This window comes from Musa acuminata, chromosome BXJ1-7 (assembly GCF_036884655.1).
Source record: "Musa acuminata AAA Group cultivar baxijiao chromosome BXJ1-7, Cavendish_Baxijiao_AAA, whole genome shotgun sequence".
NCBI classification, from domain to species: Eukaryota; Viridiplantae; Streptophyta; class Magnoliopsida; order Zingiberales; family Musaceae; genus Musa; species Musa acuminata.
The window spans coordinates 1015898-1034782 of record NC_088333.1 but is presented as its reverse complement, the minus strand read 5'-3'; the positions used below and the strand labels follow the sequence as shown (position 1 = coordinate 1034782).

The 18885-nt window shown below is 40.4% G+C and overlaps 3 protein-coding genes and 1 pseudogene across 4 annotated transcripts; 3 read left to right on the top strand and 1 right to left on the bottom strand.

Moving 5' to 3' along the window:
• The first annotated feature begins 782 nt into the window (after positions 1–782).
• LOC135679815 (protein TIFY 5A-like) lies at positions 783–1710 on the top strand. The gene is made up of 3 exons (XM_065193800.1): positions 783–943; positions 1037–1145; positions 1274–1710. The coding sequence occupies exons 1-3, from the start codon at positions 846–848 to the stop codon at positions 1541–1543; spliced, it is 477 nt and encodes a 158-aa protein (XP_065049872.1). The 5' UTR covers positions 783–845; the 3' UTR covers positions 1544–1710.
• A 4424-nt stretch (positions 1711–6134) lies between these two features.
• LOC135679814 (protein TIFY 5A-like) lies at positions 6135–7022 on the top strand. Of its 2 annotated transcripts, none has more exons than XM_065193799.1 (3): positions 6135–6370; positions 6442–6572; positions 6642–7022. In XM_065193799.1, the coding sequence occupies exons 1-3, from the start codon at positions 6264–6266 to the stop codon at positions 6680–6682; spliced, it is 279 nt and encodes a 92-aa protein (XP_065049871.1). In that variant the 5' UTR covers positions 6135–6263; the 3' UTR covers positions 6683–7022. The 2 variants fall into 2 exon arrangements, with proteins under 2 accessions (XP_065049871.1, XP_065049870.1); XM_065193798.1 differs by having other exon boundaries at positions 6442–6541; positions 6642–7019.
• A 372-nt stretch (positions 7023–7394) lies between these two features.
• On the bottom strand, positions 7395–13333 carry LOC103991153 (uncharacterized; annotated as a pseudogene).
• Positions 13334–14456: 1123 nt separating this feature from the next.
• LOC135678096 (uncharacterized) lies at positions 14457–18873 on the top strand. Its single transcript, XM_065190475.1, has 4 exons — positions 14457–14888; positions 15010–15180; positions 15944–16015; positions 18133–18873. Exons 1-4 carry the CDS (start codon positions 14610–14612, stop codon positions 18799–18801), a joined length of 1191 nt encoding a protein of 396 aa, XP_065046547.1. The 5' UTR covers positions 14457–14609; the 3' UTR covers positions 18802–18873.
• Positions 18874–18885: the final 12 nt, after the last annotated feature.

Below are 18885 nucleotides of genomic sequence, written 5' to 3'. Positions count from 1 at the left end.
GTGATCTATTAACTATTTAATATTATCTCTTTTATCGATAATAAAATTAATTTTGTTTCCACGCTCTTTTTCTATTATCTCTCAATCTTTTCTTAAACGGATTTGATCGTGGAAGAAAAAAATAATAAGATATTCTCGATGATACCTCTCTACAATGTGCCGACCTCTATTTCAACACACATTATTCAATCGAAGCCCATATTACCAAAACTAGACGACATCGCCCGTCGGTCGGCGACACCGACGTCAAACCCACACCAATCGAATCCTCAGATGCATGAATGGATGCTAAGCTTAGTCGGATGTCATGTTTCATATTGATGAAATGATAGCCGGCGAGTTACATTGAATCATGTCTCCCCTCGACACGTGTTCAATCGATTGGTCCTCCGCTATTCTTAAAGAATCCTAAAATAGAAAATAAAATATGGTCACATATCTATAATTATATATATATATATATCATAATTAAAAATAGAGGGATAAATATGAAAAAGAATTTGCATGGAAGCATGATTTTAGTGTGGCTGACCCATTCAAACCACCGGCAACTTTTGAATGTTCCAGCTAATAATGGCCACCCTTGTCGGCTGGCCCACCCCTCTCCGCCAATAGCAACGCGTACCCTGCCGACGAAGCAACCGTACCCACACGACGAGCAGATGTTTCACGTGGTGAGACGCAGTCGGCCTTCCGCCAACCCACAGCCGACCCGTCTTCATACATCTCCTCGCCTCTCTTCTCCGTTGGAATATAAGGCCCTCAGTCCAAGCTTCCTTCCTTGCTCCACCAGCTTCAAACACCATACACTTCCTGTGATCTTCCAGCCTTCTTCTCGAGAAGAAATGGTGGGGAGTCGTTGCGATCCCGACCTTCGTCTTCGCCTCGGCATTAATGGAGGTGGCGATGGCGGCCACTGCAGCACCGAGTCCAGCCCTAGCAGGTATTTGATTCTACTGTGTCCTTGCTGCTTGCATTTCTGGCTTTGTTATCGAGCATGGGTATTCATTCATTCATCTCCGGATGCACTACGTAGGGTGGAGGAAGCATCAGGCAGCTCAAGATCAGAGTACCGGCAGCAGCAGCAGCAGCTTACCATCTGTTACAACGGAAGAATCTGCGTGTGCGACGTAACTGAGATTGAGGTTTGTCTTCTTCCCTTTTGTTCTGTGCATATTTGACTGGTTCTTCCTCTGTCATCCCATTACAACCATCGTCTTCTTTTGATATATTCCTCTGCGAATTGCTCCTTATATATGGTTGGAAACTGCAGGCAGAAGCCATCATCGCCATGGCCAGGCAAGAGACGGATGATCAAACGAGGAAGAAGAGGCAAGAACAGCAGCCAAAGGAGTCATCCACAACTTCATCATCATCACCACCACCTCTGCCTCCTCCTCGTTTTCTGCAGCATCTCCACATCGATCCGGAGCTCTCAAGGAAGCGATCGCTGCAGCGATTCCTTCAGAAGCGAAAGTCCAGAATGAACGCCGTCTCCCCTTACTGTCACCCACCGCAACTCTTCTTCTCTATCAAATCATAGTCCTTCCTTCCTTCCTTCTCGTCTCTAAGCCACTGTGGTGTTGCTGCATGCGTGCGTGCATGCATGCATGCATGCAGCAATCGGTGGTGGACGCTTCTTTGATGTAATTGCTTTAAAGTTTCCTTCCGAGAACAATTCCAATGTATACGGTGTACAATTCGAATGTATACGGATAATGTTAATTACCGATTAAAATTTGAGTTAATTAGGGTATTGGACAACCAAAATCTTGTGCCCTGAGATCCTCGTAAGTACATCTTACTAATCATCGCATCTTTAATTACTCAAATTGCACTCTTCCAATCAAGCAAGCGGGTTTGAACCACTTTGATCGGGTAATAATGTCTTCAACACTCGTTGTTCCATACTTACCTTTACCACCCCTCAAAAACCTATAAATATTTTTATCATATTACAAATACAATTGATGTGGATGAATAATTTATGCCTAATAGAATGTTGCCACGTGGATGACACCTCATCCCTTTAATCAGCTCGGCATCAATTCAGTCCGAGAAACATGATCTAAGTCGACGTGATTTCACCAAGATGCAAATCGAAAATGTAATTCAACTTAAAGACAAGTGTCTCTTCTACTCAACAAAATCGAGCTTAGCGGCATGATTGGCTTACCTCCAACTTGGTAGACTCTAGTGGCATGATCGATGTTAGTGAATCTCTACGCCATGGTCGAGGAGTCAACTTAGCTCAATTCGATCACAAATGTGTAAAGTTGCTCATGCAGAGACTCGGGCAACGAAAGTTTGCGTCGGGTTAGGTTGAGCTATGAGTCATGTTGCTTGCTTCTTTGTCACCAACCCTTGCACACAGATCGAGGTCGGGAGGGGTATTTCTCGACTTGACCCCTCCGAAGTTTAAGTTAGCGTTGAGTGAAATAAGAGTAAGTTGAATGTGCGAAAGTTCTCTCCCTTCTGATTAAGGAGAGTTAGCTTTTATACCTGCAATGATGAATTGATAGTACAGGATCAATTAATTATGGTCGGATCCTCGGGCGGTCAGCTTAAGCTTTTGTGGGAGCGTTAACTGACCTGTACGGATCGACATCGTGCGACGCTGCCCCAAGCTTTCTGGGACGACTGTACTATGATGATGCCATTCGTATGGAGGGGGCGACGAGCGACTGCCCCCTACGTGTGTGCTACGCGCCATATTAGACTTAAAGTACCATGTTTATATCGTCGTGTCTGTTTGCCTAAGTCCACGTGGGCGATACCGAAATGTGCCCTATCGATGAGTTTAGGAATAAATTAATATTTTTAATATATAATTTGATAAGTGAACATACAATTATGATAAATGTGCCCTATCGATGAGTTTGATCGTCTCTCGAGAGTTTCTAAGAAAATCACAAGTTGACATTGGAGACATTTGTGACACTTAGTGATATTTTATTCCATCAATTACTAAGACATATATTGATGGCTTTATATCTGTCATAATTGATTGACACGCAGATGACAATAAAATAAGCTAATATAATCAGATTTTCGTACGGATCAGAAATAGTGTTATATTTCTGGAATTGATGTGAGGATAAGAAAAGACAGCGGATTGCAGCCCACAGAATGCATTGGACGTTCCCTGGTGAAGCGTCCGGTTCGCCCGCATGCATGAGGCGACGGGCGGCGGTAAACGCCACGTTAAGGGCTCAGTCGTCACGTTTGCTTCGTCACGTAGGTTTACGTACTCCTCACTCTTCTCGCACACACGCGAAACACTCGCGGAGAGAGAGACAGAGAGAGACAGAGAGAGAGACACACACACACACACAGATTAAACATGCCTTAATTTATCTGGAGCTATGGTATTGCCAGGTTCATCTTCTAATTCAATATGAATTCGAATACGTGCATATTGTGGAACATTATTGTTCTTTTCATCATTTCGAGACATTTTCCAATCAATCATCAGTTTGCAGGATCTGTATATATGTTATGCAATGTATCTAGCAAATATGGAAAACAAAAGTTCTTAACACACCAATTAGCAGTGCATTAGACAGCAACACTAAATAATTCATCTTCATCCCAAAACCTTTTCCACATCTCTCATACATATACCAACAAATGAGATTTTTGGATTCTTAGGGTATCTAAATCAATCTAATATGCTTAAACTGAATTTAGATATTCTTTAATTACATTTTCAGATATAATGTTTGAATTCATTATTTTATTTTATTTTATGTAAGTGGACCTTGTTACCAATATAGTTCTAATTATTAAGTACATCTTAAACATTGGTTTGGTGAAAATATACTAGATCTACTTACCAAAAATTGAGAGTTTGAAATCTCATTCGATATATTTTGAAAGTATCAATTAACTTAGCAAGTAAAGATATCGATAATTTATCGCAAGATCCAAATTTATCCTTTGTAAAAAAAAGAAGAAAAACATAGTGCTTAAATTAAATGTCGAATCTATAAGAACATAATAATATTAAAAAGTCTCATCATGCAACATAGAATCCGAAAAACACTAGGTAATACTACATGGTCGATTACACGGGACTAAATCGACCTTCTCGTTAGGGTAACATTAGCTTCCACGTCCAGTGAAGTTGATGTATGAGAGAGATGATGTAATACCTCTGATTAGTCCCACATCGAAAGTGGACAGAATTAAGATTGACTTATAAGGATCTGATGAGTATATTAATATCAATTTCAACTTAAGTATTTTGGTCAGTGGTTTAGACTAAACGAAGTTGATAGGCTAGTTTATCCGCCCGGGTCATGACAGATGATGTGTCATATGATTTCGTGGAACTCGCCGTAGACTGGATCCACATTTTCATTTCTGTTCTCCAAAATTTGATCTTCGATCTACCACATTTTTGCTGAGGTTCAATACACTTTTTTCTTTTCCTTCCTATCCTAAAGAACTGAAAAAATAGGGGCGAAATTCGAAATTTTAGTCACGTGGAATTGTATCTCTAATTTTCTTCATTTCTTCGCATATCAATCAATAACTAGAATTAAAAAAAAGGGCATCTTTACTTATTATTCTATATTATTAAATAATTTCAATAAAAGATTTAGTGTTTTCCATATATTTGTCTATCCTTTATTCAACTAATGTCCGGTGTTTATTGAGAGCTTTTGGCATTTGACTCCTTACCATGATCGAAGGTCAAACTCTCTTTAAGAAGTTTGGTCCATGAGCTCTTCGGTATCAAAATGGAATCTGAATTCCCAGTGTAGTAGTAGCCGTGTGCTGTTGTCATTTGACCCATTGAAGTACGTACTACACAACCATCAGTCAAGTCTCACCAACTGGTGGGTTGACCTGCCAACAACGTTCCACGGTGGGCAGGCCGCCGACTGTTGACTTGGAATTATCTACGACTAATTCCCACAACCATCCTAAAGCACTTACGAGGAAGTCAGCTCCCATCGAACAGTTCTTTACTATCGATCGAATCGGATCGGACAATTCACTTAAGAAACTAAAAAACCAGACTGATTCGATAACTAAAAAATGATAGATAAAAACACTAAATTAAATTAGACTCAAAAGAGTTGGTTTTTGATAAATCATAGACTCGATGAAATTTAAAACGATCTTAGGATGTTTAAAAAAATTATTCTAATAATTCTAATCACTTCTAATGACTTGTGATAATATAAAAGAAGAGAACACATGTTTTGCATTTTTTTTCTTTGAAGGGGAAAAAAACCATTGACCATTAGCACAACACTTTGATCAGTGAACTTGTAGTCAAAATTTTTGTGACCATTATCATCATTATTATTATTAGATAATTTTGTGTAAACAGTAGTTTCATGATCAATTATGTTCACAAGTCAATTTTTGACGGAGACCGGATGAGATATAATTCAAATCCTTTTAATTCAAACTTGGATCTTTGATTTGTTCAAATCTTACCCATTGAACTAGACTTAGTCTAGATGAAATAAAGCTTTAAATTTCGTAAATGGATGAGGAATTTTAAGTGGCATTTCCTCTATTTTTCAAATATTAAAAATTAGAGATTGGTTGTCAAGCATAAAATATCAAACCTTTCCCTTTTTTTTTCTCTCTCTTTTTTTTTGGGTTTTAATACATCAATCTTTGCAAAGTTTGGAAATAACATTTTTCCTCAAGTTTTTTAATTTGCTAACTATTTATATGATCTAAAATGGTACAGTTATAAAGAGTTTTAATATCAATTACAATTAATTTATATATATATATATATATATATATATATATATATATATATATATATACTTTTTGTAGGATACATAAAAATAAACATGGGAGATCACATACTACATAGGTACATGTATTTATTTTTATATAAAAAAATCCTCTTTGTTGAGTATATTAATTCGAGATAAAAGTGATATTATCAAAGAGAGTTTTGTGCTGTGTGTGATGTTGTGTTAGGAACTAATGTAATGCAATAGATGGAAGGGAGAAGACAGAGTGGAAGAAAGCAAATCGGAAAGGCGTATTGTCTCGTTCATGGCTACCATCTCCGCCGCCATGGCGTGGATGCTGACGAAGGAATTTTACGTGCATGAGGACCACCTGCTACACGTTGTGGCGTCCATCACCTACTCTTCTCTTCCTCCATCTTCTTATTTTGTGTCGTGGAGAACACAAAGGCCTACTGCATCCTCTCTCTCTATCTCTCTCTCGCTCGCTCACCAAGCTTCTTCCCAGCTCGCTTTACCAGTTCTCGAAAAAGAATGAAAGAGTTGATGGAGATCAGCTGCGATCTCGACCTTCGACTCCGTCTCAGCAGCAGCGGGAGCGATGTCTGTCCGACCGATTCCGGCACCGTCGGATCCAACGGGTATTCTAGTCTCGATGTGGTCAAGGAAACCTCATGGATTACTTACCTTTCTTGTGGTATGCTTTATGCAGGTTAGTGGAGTTCCTGGGCAAGTCGAAGGAGTCCCAGCAGCAACAGATCACCCTATTCTACAATGGTCGAATCTGTGTCTGCAATCTCACGGATACCAAGGTCTGTAATGACCTCATCTCTTTTCTCCTCTGTAAGTTTCCGCTTCAAGCATTACTCGGTTGTTGTGAACGAATGATGATCTTGTGTTTCGTGTTCATAGGCAAGAGCCATCATCTCCATGGCCAAGAGACAGATGGATGAACAACAAGCGAAGGGCTCATCATTCCTGCCTCGAGATCCGCCACCATCTCCTCACCCTCATCCTCCGGAGCAGCTCCTGATCAATCCTGGGCTTGCCATGAAGCGATCACTGCAGCTGTTCCTTCAGAAAAGGAAGTCCAGATTGCATTCCCTCTCTCCCTACGCCCCTTGTCCTCTGTGAAGTCAACCTAGCAAGAACAGTATTGCTGACGTGGTGTTTCTTACGGTGATAGCAGTAGCATGGATTGTTTTCTTTCCTTTCTGAGATTTCCCCTCATTTCTTCAGCAAGTCAAACTTCCGGATTGTAAAGTCAGCGTACAGATAAATAAATTGTGATATGATCTCCGACATTTGCTATTAATCCGAGCTTAAATATCTTAGATCACAGGTTTTTAGACTAATCAAATCAAAGATCTTAGACCAAGAAGCTCAACAATGTCTGCCGCAGCAATAAGAACATGGTGCACATGGAGTTATACCTCACATCTTCCATTTGATTGTCTCTGATTGCTCTCCATCAATGGGTTAAAAGCCTTTTTTGTGTTCATCAACAAATGATAAAGGCTTCTTTTTCAAAGTTTAATGGATAAAAAGATCTCCTTCAAGCTTTTAACAATAGTATGAATATACATCAAAGACATTAAGAGGTACTATGCCACTGCATTCTAAAGCTGATATGTAAGCTCTGTTCTTGCCGAAGGAGATTGGCAATCACCCCAGCAGCAGCAGCAGTACAACCTTGAGACCATGTGATTGATTGGTGGTGTCTGCCTCAGTCACCATGCGACTGCGGCTAATTCCTCTGAGCGAAGTGCACCCACTCAGTGCCATTGTCGGCTCAAACTCATCCCTTAGCATCTGCAGCGTATTCCTCACACCAGCTTCACCTTCAGCTGCCAAGGCAAACACCACAGGCCTCCCAGTCTGCAGTAAATCACAACAAACGACATTGACTTGATTTGATTCGATTGAATTCACAGTAAATCTCTAGTTCAGGATTGTAGGATCATTGTTAGTTCGTGTTACAATCGCATGCAAGCTATGATATGTACTTGGAAGAGACTGAAACATCATTTTTACTTGCAAATACTCCAGAGGCACCCAATGCTAAAGCCTTGAACACATCGGTGCCACCGCAAACGCCGCCTTCGAGAAGACGGGAACACGACCCTGTGCAGCCTTGACAACCTAAATCTGCCACCATATGATATCAAGTCGTAATTGACTTGTGAAAAAGAAGTATATTTGATCCTTAAAGAAGTAGAATGGCCAAAGAGAAAAGCTTGATTTCATGTTGCAGACAGATGTACCTCTTCCAGTGCACCGATGGTGGCTGGAACATAGTCGAACTGACCAGCTCCATGGTTGGAGACAATGGCACCGGCTGCACCAGCTTGCATGGCAAGTCTGGCTGCAATTTGAAGTCAAGGTTGGTGTTGGACTGTGTTCAGCACAAGTAAATGGAAGGTTGGAAGTGAAACAGTGGTTGCTGTCTTCTGCAGTGAGGACTCCTTTCACAAAAATGGGCATGGTAGTGATTGTCTGCAACCACTTCACATCCTGTTGGCATCAAATCAGTTTGTAATCTGATAGAATTTGAATTCATTATATGCTGAACTCGTTTGATGATTCAGAACATTCTTCATGATTTCCATTGTGCTCCAAATCAAGACAGCAAACCTTCTCTGTTTTGCATCCTAATACGCATTTGCAAGAGACACTAACTACAAAGATGAATCAGTTGTCTTATGCAGTCAAATGTTAAGTATGAAAGTTATTATTCACCATGTCCATTTTCTCAAGGTCCAAAGTGAATCTGCAATACATTTTGAGTGTCAAGAAAGGCAGCAAAGTGAATCTGCAAGACATTTTAAAGTAGAACAGCAAAAACACTATGAACTATGAATCAATGATATGCTCAAGCGTCAGTCAAGTGAAATTGTCAAAATAGAGTTCAGGTCAATGAGCATTGCTTAATAAGCAACTCAGGATCAAGGTGTTCATGTACCTGTACTTGATGTCTGCTTTCGCCAACCAAGTCTTGGAGTATCAACTGTAAGGGCTATTGCCTTGAATCCTGCTCTTCAGCTCTTCTGACGAGCTGAGCAACTACATTCCGGTCTTTATATACCTAAAAAGATAACATTGAAGGCTTCCTGACATCAATTTTTTAGCTCAAACATTAAAGGAACATAATCAATATCAGAAGATAATGCTTACATAGAGCTGGAAGAATCGAGTTCCTGGTCCTGTTGAGGCAAACTTCTTCGATGCTGGAAGTAGCCCATGATGGCAGTGTCCAGCGAAGAAATATTTGATATGTTTAGTCTCTTTGATCACCATGATTTGTTAGCTACTGAAGTCAGTCTAATTACTTAAGCAGCAATATCTGTTAACAATAGCAATCTTGAGATTCTGTGAGGTTGACATCTGCTTCCTATCAGTCTTAGAATCAAATTAGTAGACCATAAGAAATCCAATACAATAATCACCAACCATATTGGTATCGGCTGCTGATGCTGCTCTCGCGGTTGCATACTCTCCTGAGGAACAATGAGAGACTCAACATTAGAAGATTCAGTTGTAAGTTGCAGCAACAAAAAGGACTATATGGTAGATAGCTTGACACTTTTGCCTAAATTTAAGCATATGCATCCAAAGCAGAAGAAAGAGTCATACTAAATTCCAACATCGGGTCGTATGGATCTTAGAAGTTGAACAGATATCCAAAGAATTGGAGCAAAAGCAACCAAATCTTTGTATATTCCTGAAACTTTGCAGAAGTAAGACAACCAAATTCCAGAAACATCATAACTTCAGGGTGAGCCATCTTCTGCATGGCTGTTGGAGCAATCATGATTGGCATTGATATCTTTGTGGTGGTCTTATTGACCTTGGATACATCGATGAGTATGCACGGTCGAAACCTAGTCCAGAATCAATGAAAAAATTTCAGTGACATGAACATAAGAGCACTCTGGTCATTCAAAGAAGATGAAGAACATGACATTTCTAATAAGGTACAGAATGCAGAGTTATCAAGTTGCAGCATCCTGTCATGCTGCATAAAGATGAACATGCTTGTTTGACTGTAAGACAAGTGACTGTTTCCAATATTTCAATATTATTAGCAAGATTACTAAAACCAAAAACAGAATCCCTCAAAAAGACTTGGAAAAAGAAAAAGAAATTGAAGACAAACAGGAAATTCTAGAATCTTTCAGATATTCTATCTGCATAATTTGAAGGAAAAGTAAATGTCAGAGGATCACTCTGTAAAACATTAGCATGACAAGTCTATCGATCTTATCGACATGCTAAAAAATTATCATCTCACAATATCATAGGAACCAATTAGGAACTTTAGTGCTTAAAAAGATGATCGATATTTGACATGGCATTGATTATAAAGGTTTACATAATTCCTATCAGTAAAATGTCAAGAACCATGGAAGATGGAGCATCTGAATCATTGTAACTCTTGTTTCCCTCAAGAAAAGAAAAAGAGAAGCTGAAAATTATAGATGAAGAGCAAATTGAGCATCGTAAAGTGGTAGCACACTAGGGGAAGAATAGAATGAGGGAGAGTGCTCACAGAATCCTCGAAAAGGCCTCCCTGTTCTCCTTCAAAGCCCACTGGTCCTCTGCACCTGAGTTATAGTAGTCAAACACCATCTTGGGCAACTTCTTCTTGGCAATTGCCTCATACTCCATAACGTTAGTGATCTCTATGTCTCTGTTGAGACATTCGAGATAGTTAGTGCATCGTTGCATGATTAATAGGTCTCAGGTTTAAATCCATGTGTGAACGTTTTGCACGTTTACAATAAAAATTTCTTCTAATTTAAAGAAAGGAAAACGTTGGTGAACTCCAATCTTTGCCCAAACACAGTAAATCCACAAACTTCACAACAAGAGCAGAAAACAAACAAAGCCTACACCTCAACTGCTATCAAGAAAGGCACAATAGATCGAACACTTTGTGTGTAGTGTTGCATCAAACTCAGAGTGTAGTGAAGTGTTCGAGACTGAAGATGATCACATACAGAAGGATGCATCAAACTAAAGCATAACTGGAATGATCAGTCAGCTAATACGATCTAACACAAGAGCAAATACCCCAATTAATGACCTTACGTGAAGCTCAAACACAACCAATCAGGAAAAAGAAGAACCAACCTGATTCCCTGAAAGCAGGAGAGTAAAGGGAGTGAAACCAGAAGGCAAGGGTGGTGGTGAGGAGTAAACCAATGACTGGGCTGCAGATTTGAGATGGTCATTGGTTTATTTGTTTGCGATCATGCTCTCTGCATGACGACAAACTCCAGGAAAAATATTTATGTTGGATTAGCTTGTGGAGGTGGAAGTGAAGACTGACATCTCCCACACTGCTTCCTCATCCACCAAGCAAAAAATTCTGCTTCATTTATCCAATGCCATCGGAAAGCTCCATAGAATGGATGAACAGAGTAACTATAGTAGAAGTCTTATGAGCTAAATTTTCATTGCAACAACTGTGGGTTTGATCAAAGTCAGGTCTTACTAGACTTGAGCTCTTTCTGTTCAATTTAATGGCCTTGTGGTGCCTAGTGTTTGTGCATATGCAAATAATATGAAGATGCCAAAGGTTACTTTGTTCATAGATTTGGATTCTACATTTAGCAATTCCTTAAAAAAGTGAAAAGGTGTACTATTTTCTTATGTGATGGGACTTTTGGTGCAGGAAAACACATTGGGCACTGCAGGTGTACTATGTATTCTCCATACGATCGATCAAGCATGCTCCACATAAGGAATCCCCCCAAGACTGGTAACAGAATTAGGGAATGAGGAAGAGAGCATGTGAAGAAATAGTGAAAGCTTGGAGGCTTTTGAATCATGGTCAAAACAAGATGTCCTTTGAGCAGCAATGGCAACTGAAATCTTCCCTCTCCCTTGTAATGAATACAAGAAAAAGAAGGCAGAGTACATTTACAGCACAACAGAGCTTCTTGCAGAGTGCATCATAAGCATCACAGACCCATCAAACACCTGACCGTCACCAGCACCAAGCTCATGCTCCCCTTCCCATGGCTCCAAGATGGCCTCACCCTCACAGCACTGGACTCCGGTGGAGGAGACTCGGGCCATGATGACCTCTCGCCAGAGTTGATAGGAGGGCACAGGCAAGGTGGAGCTTCCAAGTAGGAGAGGTTTTGAGTTCTGAGTGGGTTTATGCACAGTCCCTGGTTGTCCCTGACATCCAGTCTCTCCCCAAGTCTGCTCACGAACTCCTCAGAGAAAGCCATCTCCCCACTCAGCTGGTTTTGGCTCAGGTTGAGCTGACCAAGGTTTGGGATTGCCTCTAAACTGGCAGGGATTGTCCCATTGAGTCTGTTCCTGTCCAAGGATATGGTGGTGAGGTTGGTGAGAGAGCCAAAGAACGTGGGTATTGGACCTGAGAGCCCGCAGCCTGAGAGACCAAGCACCACCATGTTCTTAAGGGCACCAAGAAAGAGAGGGATGCTTGTTCCTATAGGATTGTGCTCTAAAAGAAAGTACTGCAGTTCTCTCAGATCCGAGAGTGCATCTGGCATTGGCCCTGTCAGGGAGTTGTGGCTCAGATCCAGCAAGATCAGACTCTGTAGCTTGCTTGCATCTGTTGGAATCCTACCAGAGATTTTGTTGAAGCTAAGGTCCATCTTTCGGAGGGACTGGAGCTGACCTACCGACCAAGGGATCTCCCCTTCCAGCCCGTTCCAGCTGAGGTCTAAGATGGACAAACTAGCCAACCCACCAATGCCCACAGGGATGATGCCAGTGAGATGGTTGTAGCTGAGGTCCAACTGCTCCAGCTTCCCAAGTTCTCCCACCTCCTTTGGGATTTCTCCATGTAGGTTGTTCTGTGAGAGGCTGAGAACTCTCAGGTTTTGCAGTCTGCCTATGGTCTGTGGGATGGCTCCGGAGAGGCCCGGGTTGGACTTGATGACCAGCTGCTCTAAGGAGGAGGAGGCATTGGCGAAGAGAGATGGAGAGAGGGAGACCGTGTCCGGGACGAGGAAGCAGCCGAAGAGTGAGAGGGACTTGAGGTAAGGGAGCTTGAGCATGGACTCGGAGAGCTTTGCAGAGGCCTTACATGGCGGTGAAGCGACGTCGGGGCCGATGTGAATCTTTGTGACATGAAGATAAGGATCCTGCTGTTGTCCCTGAACTCCATCACCGAGCACCATCTCGCATTGGATCCCCAGCCATGGCGTCTCGGTGCAAGGGCGTGGGTGGAGCTGCGCCCAGCTTGGGTCGTTCAAGAGAGCACCCAACACCTCGAAGAGACCCAGAAGCTCCTCACTTCGCATCCCGACTCCGCCGCCATCGTCCGTGGCTTGAGCCAGCACAAAGAGGCAGCAGCAACCTGCAACGGCAAGGAGCCTCGCGAGGCGTTCGACAGTGGTGGAGGCCATGGTAGCATGGAGGAACAGAGCAAGGAGAGATCAAGCGGAGCTCCTGTTATATGGATCTGGAGAAAGCCTGGAAAGCTGACTGCATGTCACTGTTCCGCTAATGTGTCGGTCTTCTCTTCTTCTGAGGAGGGTTTGACGTGAAACGTCTCGACCGAAGCAGCCATCACCACCACGACCCGATGCTTCTGCTTTCCATGCACGCTAAGGAACATCTCCTCTGCTCCCTCTCGGCCTCACTCTTACCTCTCTCCAGCTAGAGCTAAATGCCTCGTCCATGCAAACACATACCGCATTGGTGATTCCACTCCCACAAAAAGCAACTCTCGAATTGAAAGTTGAAGCAGGGATTCTTCTCTCTCCTCTCGCTCTCTCTGTCTCGAGTCTTGTCAGCCTGGTGGCGTTCAAGGGACACCAAAATATAGCACACAGATCCTGTCCACAACAGGTGCAGTTGATATCATCCTACTACAACATTTATACATCAGCTTCGTATTACCTAATACACTAGGAAAGTGAATCATGCTGCAACTATAGAATGATCAAAGCGATGGGAGGTGATGAACTGGAATGTCTTGAACGGCTGCAAGAGTTGCCTCAGCACCAGAGCAGGATCTGACAAGGAGTAAATGACAGCCATGTGAGATGGTTGCATTCAATATGGAGTACTCAGGTTAAGGAAAACTTGGAGGGAGGAAAGTGATGGTTGTTGACAGTCAAACTACAGGTACTCAAAATATGGTGAATGGATGGAGATCATGAAAGGGATATGTGCATTTCACACTTCAAGAAGGTGAGTCCATGAATCAGGAAGCATATAAGTAGGAGGATAGGTTATGATGCCTACCTACCATATGAACCTGACAGATTCTGAAGGAGCATCAACAGGGTTTTGATTGGAGGTTTGTCCTGTTGATAATTTTCTTAACATAAAAAAAAGTATGAAGCTTATTGTTTAATGTATCAATAATTGTTATAAAAAATAAATATTTAGCTGTCAATATTTAGAAAAATAAATGGACAAACATTCAGTGTTTTTCTATATTGAGTACCAGTTTTAACTGCATGTACTCAATATTTACAAAAAAGAACAACTAAATATATCTTTATTTATTCAAAGTATAAGAGAGGGAAAATTTTATTGAAAGCCAAACATTTTTTTGTTCCAAATTTCATTTTTTCCTTGCAAGAAGTCTGAAAAAGAAGAAAAGAGTATATATATATATATATATATATATATATATATATATAACCCTTCCCAGAAAAGCCCATTTAGTGTTATTTGGGCTGCATAGTGATAAAACTTAGTGAGGGCAAATAAGAAAAGCCGATGAGACCCTTTGATTGCCTGACACAGTGTGGCGTTTGTTCTCGTGGCAGGATGAGGAGGTCGGGTTGACCGTCTCGCATAGGCATCTCATAGCCATTGGCCGATGGATTCCCGGTGCCATCCCATGGTCGCCGCAGGACGAGCGCAGCGGCACCGTCATCCATGGCGTCTTCCTCCCGTCCTCTAGCTCGTGTGCACCGGAGGATTATGGGTTTCGCCTTCGGCGAGGGGTCTAGGGTTTTGAATTCCTCTTCCTCCAATTTGAGACCCCTCACAATGTCTTCAGCTTGTCGCTCCCTTGCCCTTCCCCTTCCCCCGCTGACTCCCCTTCCCTCGCCATCTAGAGCTCGGTCTTCCTCAAGAACCGTCTTTTCTCCCCCTTCGACATCTCTTGGCTTCCGCGGCGTTCAATCGTTATCATCTCGCAGAGCTCCCAAGAAGGTTGGTTTAATGCTTGAATCCTTTCAGTTAAAGTAAAATAGTTGATTTTTTGAGAGTTTTCCATGTAAAATTGATATCTTTATCATAAAAAGTTTGGTTCCGTTCTGTCCCGTTTGTGTAGAGATGGAGGTTTGGTGATGTATCGTGTTTTATGCACGAAGAGGAGGAGGGAACGTCGTCCAGCGAGAGGGGATTCGGGTTTATGGAAATTAAGGGAGGCGAAGAATCCGGCGAGATTAAGTTGGACGAGACAAGCAAGGAAAACAGGGGCTGGATTTCAAGAATTCAAAAGGTTTCCTTCTCTCTCATTTATAGGTTGAATTTGACATGGTATTATTTGATTCTCCTATATTAGTTGTCATATGCGTTGTGAAACAACACCCGTAAAACAAGCTGCTTAACATTAATCAGACGAATGCATGCAATATAATTTGTTGGTATATGAAGAAGCATTGAAGGCACATTCTCATTATTCCATGGAGATCAATTGGCATTGAGAACTTTGCACAACATACAAATACTTAGAAAGTTGGGAATGGAGCATTAAATGAGACTGAGGATGTATCTTACAGTGATCTGCATGATAAATTAATTAAAGGGTATGTAAAGGATTAGTAGGAGGGAAACTAATGATATCATGATCAAACATATATGGGAACCTACGGGGATTAGTACATATATTGAAAATATTTATGTGTGTAAACTTATCCAGAAATTAATGTAAACAATGTAGATCATTTGAATGAAGAATATATGCTAGAAGTTAATCTTATTACTTCCTTTTTTAAAATTGATGCTATGTAATAAATTGATCTTATTATTTCATGGCTTGCAACATAAGCTTTTTCTTCTTTTTTTTATAATTTTGTTATAGATTTAGATTCAGTTCCATTTGGTATATAAGTTGTTCCGCTTTGTCACTGAATAAGCTTTTTCTTTTTTATATATAAATGGGCATGAGAAGCTTAGGATTGAGGGAAAAAACAAGGCTCTTTGACTTAGATTTTTCTTTAATGAATTCAATCATCTCTATCTAACAGTCTATGTTCTTTCAGGTATCACACAGGATTTTTATTTTTAATGGTAATTCTTGGACGGTACCATGGACGGTGGAGACGATTGTCCAGGTTAGTGCATTTTATATTAGTCTTTTGACGAACCTTTTTTAGTTAAAGTAAAATATTCTAAGATGATGGTATACCTTCCTTTGCTTGCAACATGTTACTTTTTTTTGTTTTACTTTTTGATGAATTATGCTTTCTTTTATGATTTACTGTCCTTTGGTATAGAGAAATTTTGAAGTTTTCTCCATATACACAAGCTTAAATTGAGTTAAATAAGGTAGCTCTTTTTCGAATGCTCTTCCCCCTAGAACTAGCTGTTTTTGTTTTTAAAATTTTCTCGTTGTTGATGGTTGTCACCTAAAAAGTGGTTTGATGGATTGACTCTGACAGTCAGTCATAAAATTTAAGAAAAACTTATGATAAGTCCTCCTACATTCGAGTTGTGCTCTGATCAGACTGATCCCATATATTTGATATATGTTGGCAATAGGCCTTGAAGTTCTGCAATTTTTTAGGAGGTCTTATTGTTTTTGAGTTGTTCTCTATGTAATACTGACTTGTTGCATTCTCATCTACCTTAATTTGTTCATATTCTGTGGATATATAAATATGTATATATATCATTTTTTTTATTTTTAAGTTTTCAAAGAGTAATTTATCATACTGAATATTATTTCAGTTGGCCATAGTCAATTCTTTTCTAAGTAAGCAGAAGAAATTGAAGCATACCTTTCTGAGAACCAAATATATTCTTGAACATATGACCTTTCTGTGTAGCTAAGCTGCCAAGCCTCTTGTGAGATTCAAGACCAAAACAACTGCTTGCATCTCAATGTGTCTTGATAGAAGTACCACATACAATTTCCTTGTTTTTTACTAGCCTAGCTATTGCCAGTACTGCTAATGCTTCTCATATTTTCAGCTTCATGCATCCAGGTGTTCTGGGAAAAATATTTGACTGACATCCATGTCATTTCTGTGAATTGCTTTTGGGTTTCCCACATAGGAACTCTGCTTGAGATTCAAAATTTTAAGTGAAATATGTTATACTTTAGCATCAGGACCTATATTATTTTATATTTAGTTGAAACCATCCTATCAGATTTTCTTGGTTTTGAGGGTATTTAAATTGAAGACAGGGCAGAACTTAAGAAGTCAAATTATTTCAACCAGAATAGACACACTGTTCATATGATTTTTTAACATTCATCTTCAGTGTGTGTAAGTGTTTCTCAACAGAAGCTAATACCAGCAAACATTGAAAAATTGACACATTGCACAGTGGCAAACAAACATTATGAAACACAGGATTTATGTGGAAAACTGATTTTTGCAAAAAAGAATACCAATCATATATTATTACTGAGTTCACAGTGGTCTAAGTGGACTTGCAGATCCTCGACTCTGATATACCTTTGTCATGCATGCCACCTTTTGATCCTAATCAAGATTTCAAGTGATCTCGAGTTGCCTCATGTGCTGTCTATCAATCTACTCTTGTTGAATCACTCATCAAATGATTTTTTTTTCACCTATTGGAATCACTTACAAGAACTTTCAAGAAGATGGTTGTGTTGTTCTCTCTTTGTTATTCAGACATAGTTAGCTTCACTAAAATTCTGAGCATCATTAAAATAACCCTTGTTCATCGAGGTACTAGTTCTTATGAAAATATAAAGTTGTCTTTCCAATTGGGTCAGTCAATTGATCAGATAAAGAAGCTGATTTATCAAGCTTTATTTGTGTGACCATAGACCAATGATGCAAATTCAATGGATTTATATGATTGATTTACTTTTTCAGTCTTCTGATTTGATAAGTCTGAAGTAGGTCCAACTGATCAGGCTAGGTCCCAATTGATTGACCATCTATGTATTCTTATTTTGACACACTTGTTGGCATGAATTTGACTAATCTATGTAAATGGACATGGGAAGTAACACATAAGATTGTTCCTTGATTTTCTTCCCTGCTTGTTTCCACTTCTTTGGTGCTTCAGGATGGGGCAGGTATCAACATTGTCAACACCCATGAAGAAATAACAAATGGCTTGTTCTGTTTGTATCATGCTTTATTTTAATCAATTTTCTGCTTAAACTGTGGCTTTATATTTTTGAATCGAAGTCAATATTACAGTTCTTGTTTCATGAGTAAAATTGGTAAAAGCAATAAATTTGCAGGTTATGCTTCTTTGGATTGCTTCATTCTGGTTTGTGGGATCCTGGATAATTCCATTCTTGGCTCATGCTGCTGGTTTCAGCAAGGAGTCATTGACACACCGAGGTCAGGCCTTATATAGCCTTCTTACTGATGTAGCCGAAGGTTTAGCTGGAATTGCGATCCTCCACCGATGTCTTGCTAGATTCCGTCCCCTTCCATCAGGCTGGTTTCAGTTCAGTTTGAAAGGTTGCTGGCACTTTGATGTCGCTCTGGGGTGCCTACTCTTTCCATTGGTCAATTTTCTATCCCAGATCAACATCAACTTGGTTCCAGTTCTCCCTGCCCCTCCTGTAGGAGTCTCCAGTGTTGAGCAATCAATTTTGGCTCGTGATCCTGTGGCCATGGCTCTTTATGCTGTTGTGGTCTCGGTCTGTGCACCTGTCTGGGAGGAAATTGTATTCCGTGGCTTTCTTCTCCCTTCACTCACCAGGTACATGCCACTGTGGGGGTCAATTTTGGTAAGTGCAGTTGCTTTTGCACTTGCACATTTTAATGCACAGAGACTACTTCCATTGGTATTCCTTGGGGTAGTGATGGGAGCTGTATTTGCAAGATCAAGGAACTTGCTGGCTTCAATGCTATTACATAGCCTATGGAATGGCTTTGTCTTCTTGGACCTTATGAAATGATTAAACCATTTTGTACCATTAATGGCATCTGATATCTTTTCAATTCAATCCATGATGTTTAATTTGATGGCACGAGTAAGCATC